This window comes from Salvia splendens, chromosome 4 (genome assembly GCF_004379255.2).
Source record: "Salvia splendens isolate huo1 chromosome 4, SspV2, whole genome shotgun sequence".
Lineage (NCBI taxonomy): Eukaryota > Viridiplantae > Streptophyta > Magnoliopsida > Lamiales > Lamiaceae > Salvia > Salvia splendens.
This window is the reverse complement of record NC_056035.1, coordinates 13,257,386-13,266,768: the sequence shown is the minus strand read 5'-3', so window position 1 is coordinate 13,266,768 and position 9,383 is coordinate 13,257,386. Positions and strand designations below refer to the sequence as shown.

Below are 9,383 nucleotides of genomic sequence, written 5' to 3'. Positions count from 1 at the left end.
AACAGTTGTAAGGTATTTAGTAGTGTTGCTATTGTTGGAAGCAATTGTTGGTGTTGGTGGTAAAAAGACTGCACTGCAATAAAGAGATTTATGGGATTGTGAGGAAAAAATTAGAGGATTGATAGAAACTAGAGTTACATACATCAGTGTTTGTTAGATGTAGCATCGATGTCGAAAGGATTAGGCCATCCGCAAAGTTATCTCTTATACGTCTCTTAACCGTCTCATCTCTTCACTATTCATGGGTCCAATTGTACTTTTCATCCCATCTGTTAACTAAGAGACGGCACCTACAACCATCCATCTCTTAACCATCTCATCCCTTAACTATTCATTCAATTTCATTTTTTATTTTTATTTCCAACAAATTCAATTAATAAAAACACACTTCATTAAATAACATAAAATTACAACTTAAAATTACAACTTAAAATTAAACAAAACACATAATTAAAATCCTAAAAAAAATAAAAATTACATAATTTAAAATACAATTTTATAGAAATTATAAAAATTACTCCGCCGGCGAATCATCCCCCGAAAGCGATGGCGGTGCACTCAACCTACCTGGAGGCGGAATACCAATTTGTCTTGCCATAAACTCAATTCCGGCAAGATGGGCTTGATATTGGGGAGGCGTCATGCGGGAAGTGTCAGCCATCGTGGCGGTCAAGTACATGGATAATAGGGTGTTCGAGCACGAGACCGAGCCCGCCTGGCTTGATTCGGCCCCTCCTTTCTCTAGCCGCCTTCGCCGCCTTGGTCCCTTGCGGCCGACGGTGCCCACGGGAGGACCCCTTGCATCGGTGGCCGTGCCCTCAACCTCTTGTGAGGCAAACTCTTGTGAGGCGTTGCCTGACCCGCCCTCACTAGATGAGTATTGGCCACCCGCCGTGTGCTTCGTGCTTTTTGAGCTCGAGCCAGTGCTAGACTGGACACCGCCAGCCCACCTTTTAACGTCTCTGACCGCCTCCCAAACATTGACATGTTTGAATTCTTTGCAGTTATCGTCAAAAAAGACTCGCAAAGCCACTCTCAGAATGTCAGCTCCATTGGCTCCGCTTTGGTAATTCGCCACTTCATTCTTGTAGATTCCGCAAAAAATTTTGACATCTCTATCGACTCGGTCAAAATGACTGCGGAGCATCTTCATAGTGCGGCGGTGGGCCCCCTTCGGCTTGTTCTCGTTGTAGGCGTCGGTGACCTTTTCCCAAAAACACTTGCGTGTTTGTTGATTCCCGACGATGGGATCGTACGAGACGCTGACCCAAGCGTTGAACAGAGTCATCGTCTCCTTGCGGCTATATGGATGACGGCCGATATCCTCCTCCTCCGTGTTCTCCTCCTCCTCTTCCTCCACAACGTCGAATGCGCGACCCCCGGAGCTTCCACCGCCTTGTGCTCCTTCCGGAGTGGGTTCATCCAGAAAATTCTCCCTAATTTGGGATAGTCCCTGCGAATACCTCGGGGCGGAGGGACGAGCGTATGCATCCACATCAAAATGGGATGGTTGGTACGCCGCCGGAGTCGAGAGCCTTGGGTGCCCGGCGTCGACGAATCGGAAGCACCCAAGACATTGTACATGCCCCCCAGTCGCCAAACGTGTTCAAGTCATAGCCGTCGGAGCAGCCAGAGTTTCCGTCGCCGGACATTTTGAGATGGAAATTGGAGATGTGAGATGAAAATTGGAGAGGAAAGAGAGATGATTTTAGAAGAATAGATGTGTGTGTGCGTATAATGAGAATGAAAGAGGAGTATTTATAGAATAAAAAAGATAAAAAATAAAAAAGAAAAAGAAAATTACCGTTCAACGGTAATATTACCATTTTTTATTTTTATTTTTTTTATTAAAATCGAATTTAAAAAAATGATTTATTGCGTGACGCTCACTCGCGGGCCGGCGAGTGGGCGTCACGCCTAGCGCCAGCACGCGCCACGTGGCGCTGGCGCATGGCGGGCTGTCTCGTGAACCCACCCTCCGAGACGAGACAGGGGACGAGACCGGGACGAGACGGAGGGCTGCATCGGCGTCTCGCTACCGTCTCATCTCTCCGAAACGGAGGCGAGACGCGTTACGGATGCTCTTAGGAGCATTAGATTTAGAACTGGAAGTGATTACTGATTACGTCAACAATAAAGGCGTTTGAGGTATTATAGAATGAAGAGGAGAATTAAGTGGGATACAAACAAATTTTAATATAAAGAAATGAAGTATAAATTTGGTGATATAGTGGAGTCTTTATGTTTAATGTACGATACAGATAATATTAATACTATGATAAACTGAAATCCTATTATTTGGATTATTCAAATTTGTGTAAAAATAGAATAAAAAACGAAGCTTCCTTTATAATCCACCATGCCTTATCATTTACTAAAGTAAAAGAATGTCAAGTTGTAGCAAATACTGTATAATTTAGTTGATAAGATGGCGCATGGATTACTTTTCACCACAGTTTCTGTTATTTGGGTCATAGAATATCGAGAGTAGGGAGTAAATACATAGTTGAAGAAAAGTAGTGGTATGGTAGGGTAGGGCTTATTACTGAGAGAATAGGCTCAATAAAGAAATCATAATATGATGATCAATCGCAATCGCAATCGCAGTCACACTTAAAATCTTAGCATTGTGTTGGAACGCCATTTATCCTCTGATGGCTTTTACATAAGCACACAACCAACCTCCTTACTCCTCCCCCCATTGCACATCCTCAACACCTTCTGCTTCAATGGCGGCGTCTTTCCATTACACAGAAATTCAGCATGTCGTATCCTCCTCATCGCAATAAGTACATATTATACAACAGCTTTAGCAAACTGTACGGCCATAGCATATCGATGCAATGTAGAGATTCTTCGACCACTTCTCCTGTAAATCAAATCCAAAGAGCGATAATCACGAATCAGTTCATACCCCCCATTAAACCAAGCTTAATCCTATTCTCAGATAAAGTTAGTACCTTTACATGGGTGCTTGGGAATGCAGATGTACGAAGAGTCTCCTGAGTCTCATCCATCATTTTGCGTCTGGGTATGCTAAGGATGAATGCTGCCTGATCGGTAGTAGCAGCCATCGATGTTATTCTATACCCATTTTCCCATCGCCGGTGTATTCCTTCACTTGGATAAAGAAAATCAAGTTCAACCACCTGAGCACAAATCAGCCATTAGTATTATGTCACGTAACAGCCCAACATCCATTTCCCAATATTTCCAGCTTGCATTGGCTTATTATTGAGTGGAAGTGATTGGCAAAGATGAACGATTCCTCCACAGCAATTTGCATAAATAATGGCCCATATGTTTTTGGGCTTATAAACTCATCACAGAGAGGGGATGGGGGGCGGTAAAGTTCAATTTAAGATGACATTGTCTTAGTAGTTGGATGCGAAGAATAAGATAGCTTGTAGATGCGAATTAATGACAACAGTGTTCAAAACAATTATAGCACCCTTAATAAAAATAGAGCATTGGTATTCTGAGTGAAATTTAAACAAAATATTACAGTTTAGCTTATACTGAAATTGGATAGATGCTTTACCTGTTCAGAATACCCAGAATTTCTGGACATCACGACACCCCAGCGGCTGCCAGCAGTTGTCATAGACGTGACATGGAATCCTTCTTTCCACTTCTTATTGATCCACTTGAAAGGAAAGGATTCACTAACTTTATATGATTGTTGGGTATAAGGTGTTCCTGAAGGATAGACGAGTTAAGAGCGCAATAAGATCAATCTTAGCTAAGGATATGATGAAGATAGAACCTAACCCTAAGTAAAATTTTCTGAGAATTCGTAAAAACATTTAACAATGAAGGAAAACACAAGGGGGTGGTGAACAGTGAAATTGAGAGATATACATGATACAACAGCCAGATAAGAGCTTACCTTTAGACATAACCACCAGAGAACTTCCATTAGCTGCACCAGCTATAGAACTGATGTAATAGTTTTTTTCCCATTGTTCCATGATCCAATCCTGCAGAGAACAAAGAATATATTATTGCATGGCATGGGTATGTATGACCAGCTCGAATGGAGAAAAATCAATAAAATAAAACACAATAATGACATTTTCTACCTTATGAAGAAAAACTGCTGAAAGCTCATACACCTGGGAAGTAAACCCTGTTCCAGCATCCATGATCAAGGCCCACAGACTTGATGCTGAAGCCACACAGCTAATATATAAGCCATCTTCGTTACCCTTCTCTACATGTTGATGGAGTCTTGAATCCGCAACATTGTAGTGGTATCTACACGAAAGATAATCACACAAAAACTTTAGTGAGAGGTATGTGCAACAAAATTTGAAACACAGTCCATGTCAAACACAATTGCATGTCAACTGAAACGATGCATGATGAATCATTATTTACAGAGAGAAAATTCAACCAATTCACAATAAGTTATCATAGTATTCAAAAATAAATTATCAAAATATTGAGTCAAAATTGCAGGTTTATCCATGCTGAACACAGTAAAGATGAAAGAACACCAGCACAATCACAAATATACCTATCTGCATATGTGCAAATGTACGACATACAACAAGCCTAGAGTAGAATGTATTGTACTATGAGGCAGTATTAAAATATATATTTACAAATGGACAAGTAAAAATGAGAAAACAGAAAGAAAAAAATATAATTAATTCAAAAACTGGCATAAGACAGCACCAGAACTACCAAGAAAACCTCGCGAACTAGCGATGACAATATACAAACAATTTACCACATTAATCCCAGCAATGTTTGAAATGACTCGGGACTTAAATATATCATTTAAGGCTGTGCGAGGCAAGGTAGTTTCCAACTACACCGATAACATGTAAAGATAACATTAAGTAATCTTTATGAAACAACTGGTTGACATCAAATATTTTGTTAATTCTCACATTGCAGAGTATTTTTTTAGATAATGTACAACTAAATATTGGAGAAATTTAAAATGCAAGTACCAATGGCCCAAATAAATATTCAATATCAGCAGTCACCTCTGTTTCATTGGGCGTCGTGCATTGTACACTGAGATCCACTGAGTGGCAGGACTACCCAGTCGTACTTTCTTCTTTGGTTGCTCATCCTCTTCCAAGTTAATGAGTAACCTGCCACGCTTTTGCCCAACCTGTGCAAACGAACATAATAAAGATAAATAGATACATAGCAAACTAAACTATGCATATCCATAGCAAACTAAAACATGTGTATTCATAACAAAATTGTTAAGTTTGTTTAGCGGGAATCTTAATGAGAAGTGAGAGTCTTCAAGGCACCATCATTCATTATGTGATGGTTCCAATTTCAAAAGAAGTCAATTAACATGTTATATTTCAGCACACTAAACTTGGACAAACAAACTGATTTGTCATGCTACCTTAAGGGCTCCATCTATTCTTATCGGTCTCAACGATGTGCATGGTTCAATCAGACTATCAAAAAGGGAGATCAGCTTGGAATAATTTGGCTCTTCATCGAACTTCATATTGGTAACAGCCTCAAGGAACTGTTTAAATGGAGCAGGGCAGAAGCAACACATCAGTTCTGGAGAGGTCGCCATTTTCTTTTTAGAGACTAGAAAACTCTTGTTATCACCCTGCCAAATCACCATCAAATAAGGGGTAGGGTCAGCCAAATCTCATAAGAAAATCGTCAGAGTTAACTAAGTGTTAGTGTCAGTCACCTGATACCCTTGCCATGGCAACCTTCCTTTTATAAGAAATATCAGGGTGTATGCCAGTGACTCAAGATCATCCCTCCTACTTCCTGTACGGCCCAAGTGTGCATGCACACTTGCATACCTTATAGTGCCCCTGTGGATAGATAACTAGAGTTTATTGGTCTGAACTAAGCCAGTATAGCAACAAATCTACATAAACTCCACTGACCTAAATATATCCGGCCTCTGATCATACTCAACATGCTGACCAGATGAAGCATCTTTCCACCTGGAAGCTGCAAGACAAATTTGTTCAAAAAAAACAGAAGATATTGTATAAGAAGGTGGAAGTGGGAAAAATGGCAGCAAGATCACAAATACTAAGGACAAACAAGAAATGGTGTGTATTCATTCAATGTTTCATGCTATCAACTAATTAATACTCCCTCCGTCCCACTCTAAGTGGAGCATTTCTTATTCAACACTAGATTTTATGCAATGTTGTTTTGTGAGTTAAATGGAGAGAGGATAAAGTAGAAGAGTGATGTTTCTATTTTAAGAAATGGGTCATTTAGAGTGGGATATCCCCAAAAAGGAAAATGTATCACTTAGAGTGGGACAGAGGGAGTATAAGGTAGCGAAGATACATGCAAACAGATCATGAATTTATCATACCCAAACCAAGATCAATAAGATACAACTTTTTCTCCTCTGCTGTTCCAGGCTGACCGAGTAAAAAGTTCTCTGGCTTCACATCACCATGCACAAATCTAGATTACCAGCAGAAATAATGGAGATTGAATTAATAGCGGCATTTTAGTGAACAGAAGCAATAAAAAAACAAACACCTCCATTTTCTAGACAGTGGTGGTCGGAAAACAAAGAATTAATTTGGAAGTGTTTGCTAGGTTTTACCCCTTCATGTGAAGCTTTTCAAGAATTGATATAGCCTCAACTGCTATGCAAGCTGCCATACTTGGCGACATCCTGTTTCAGGTGCTCAAGGTCAATGGCAACGTGAACATAAAAACAGGATTAAATGGAGCATAACATCACAGAGAAAGAGAGAGAGATGATCTTACGACTGGCCCAAAGAATTCCAAACATCCCAAAGACTAGGCCCAAGTATGTCCATGACCTGAAACAATATTCATTAGAAACAAGAAAGAAAATTTGAAGCCGAATGAATAATATCAAAACCCACCAGAATGTAGAAATCTCCTTGGCGGCCCTTGTAGTGAACCCATGGAACCCCATAACATCCATTCAGGGAGCTTACAGAAAAATTACACAGCAATTATGAAAAATAAACATCCATAAAAAGAAGGAAAGAAAAAAAACAGAGAGCAAGAAAGAGATTTCGCGAACATTTCAAAGTATGAATAAAAAACTTACTTGTAGACCTGCCATTCATAAGGAGGGCCGTAATTGCAACCCTTGCTATTTCGGTGTTCAAACTTCAATGCTACCTACAGAAAGAAAAAAAATAATTTTATTAGACAGCGTCAAGATCGATTTGGTAATAAGTTTTAGCAATTATCCGTGCTAGATGATACCTCAATAGCATCAGGTCCCATTCTTTCACTGCCACCAGTTACCCTTCGACCAACATAAACTTGGCCGAAACCACCCTTACCTAATTTTCTTTCTGTCTTATACATTGGTGAGTTGCCAACTTGGACCTGCATTAAATAACATTGGACTAACTAACCAGAAAATAAAATGCAAACTCGAAAATGGTTGAGATGCAATGTGAATGGTGCCTGCAATCTCAATAACTTGAATGAGCCCCCAATATTCCCAGAGGAAATGCAGAAATGAGAAGAATAGGCAAGGAATTACCCTGTCAGGGACTGGAGTTGAACTTGGTTCTTCTTCAACTCCCATCACTTTATCAGCACTTCCACCTTCCATGGGGATTTCCTTATTTGCTACACCCTCTATTTTATTACAAGCCGGATCCCCTGCCCCAACACCAGCTTGAGGAAGAATCTCACGAGGTGGATTTGGGTCCAAATCTATCAACCTAACCCCTCTGCCTCTACCAGCAGCAGTTGGCCTTGCGGGTGTTGCTGCAGAAGGCCCTTTAGCTACACCAGCTGCATTCCCTCTCCCTCTTCCCCTCCTTCTGGTTCTATTCTGAGCAGGTGCAAGAAAATTTTCTTCTTGATTAGCAGGTTGAGAGGCAGGCTGGAGATCACCAAGCCGTTTTGATCTCCGTGCTCCGCTACGCAATTCTGGCATCGTCACCCATGCAAATCAGCTCCTGCTCACTTCCCACCTTCCGTGCAACCTTCAGAAGGGGTAAAAGGCCAAGTCTTTAACCAACAAAGTTTCTTATCATGATAGGAATTCCAAGTTATAATCAAAAGAAGCAAAAATTCTAAACGATAGCAAATTTTCACCCTATGGCTGCATAATAGATGCTACTTTTTAGAACAATTTAAAGCTATACATACGCACAATGGCCAGTGGAACTTATTTGTATGGGTTCAGGATTTCCCCATAGTAAAAGCAAAATGCAGCTCAATCATCGCATAGATGGGATAGGAAACAGGATAAAGTAGGCATCCAATCCATAGATACTGAACATTATTTATACCTTTTGAGCGACGGAGCAAGTAAAAATCATGCTGCAAAAAAGTTCCAATAAAACAACAATAGAGACAAAGATAGCCAAGCAATCCCAGTAATATCAACTAAGCTAATGGAAATCATAATATTCGGAGAGAGAAAAACACTAAATCAGTCATATCACCGCAAGTTAACGATAATGAAGGAATATTAAACAGTTCGCAATCATCGTACATTGAAATGAAAATAAATATAATCAGTAATAAAAGCAGCCACAGATCGTACCTCAGAAACAGCAAAAACTGGAGGATCGGAGATAAAATACGGGAAATCGACTACAAAATCAATTTATTAAACGATCCAAACCAGATCTTCAGCAGAAATACCCAGTCATATGTTTTGCCTACAAAAGTAATTATCCTTTTCAAATGAAGAAGAAGAAGATATAGATGGATTGTTAAGAATCTGAAGATTTAAAGAGTGAAGGATGGGTGTGGATATCGAAGAAAGAAAAATTAGGGGAAATCGTTGTGTATTGTAATGTATCGGTGTATAGATTTTTCTATGGCTGTCCAGCTTCTCTCTCTCCCTACACACAACATCTACTGCTTGTCAGCCTCCTCTTCTCTCTCTCTCTATGAATATATATATATATATATATATATATATAGGATTGTGAGTTGTGTAGGTCATTTAATTTGTTTTAATTTTTTTTTAATTTTCAGTCTTTTAATCATTTAATTTAACCCCTCATTCTATTGCGTTTGGTAGTTCAGAGTCCCTGCAATCGATGTATGGCAATAAAATTAGCACCATACGTTGATCACGACTTAAATTCGAATTGGTATTGTATATATTAAGATATGAATATTATTGTGAAATTATATTCAATGAGTGGATGAGGTGGGGGATTTAGGACGGCAGAACTACTTAAGTAAATCGATTTAATTAATTAAACTAAAAAATGCACCTTTTTTATTGAATATTAGTAGTAGTTTTTTTTTTGTATTTACAATAATTAAAAATGAAATCATTCCCCCAACGCATCAAATTCTCTCAAGTAAATTCTTCATCGCCCTAACCCAATTTTTCGTTTTTCAGAAGGTAATCGAGTTTGATATTGTTGGTGAAATACCATAAAGCATTGTCC

At 39.5% G+C, this 9,383-nt stretch overlaps 1 protein-coding gene across 1 annotated transcript; it reads right to left on the bottom strand.

Moving 5' to 3' along the window:
• Window positions 1-2,342: 2,342 nt before the first annotated feature.
• Window positions 2,343-8,873, bottom strand: LOC121798675 (casein kinase 1-like protein HD16). Its single transcript, XM_042197796.1, has 17 exons — window positions 8,519-8,873; window positions 7,502-7,952; window positions 7,216-7,341; window positions 7,055-7,128; window positions 6,864-6,933; window positions 6,742-6,797; window positions 6,575-6,646; window positions 6,335-6,429; window positions 5,889-5,955; window positions 5,684-5,813; window positions 5,378-5,596; window positions 4,998-5,128; window positions 4,083-4,257; window positions 3,890-3,980; window positions 3,542-3,699; window positions 2,961-3,149; window positions 2,343-2,869 (listed from the first exon to the last, which is right to left on the bottom strand). Exons 2-17 carry the CDS (start codon window positions 7,901-7,903, stop codon window positions 2,810-2,812), a joined length of 2,115 nt encoding a protein of 704 aa, XP_042053730.1. The 5' UTR covers window positions 7,904-7,952; window positions 8,519-8,873; the 3' UTR covers window positions 2,343-2,809.
• Between the last annotated feature and the right edge of the window lie 510 nt (window positions 8,874-9,383).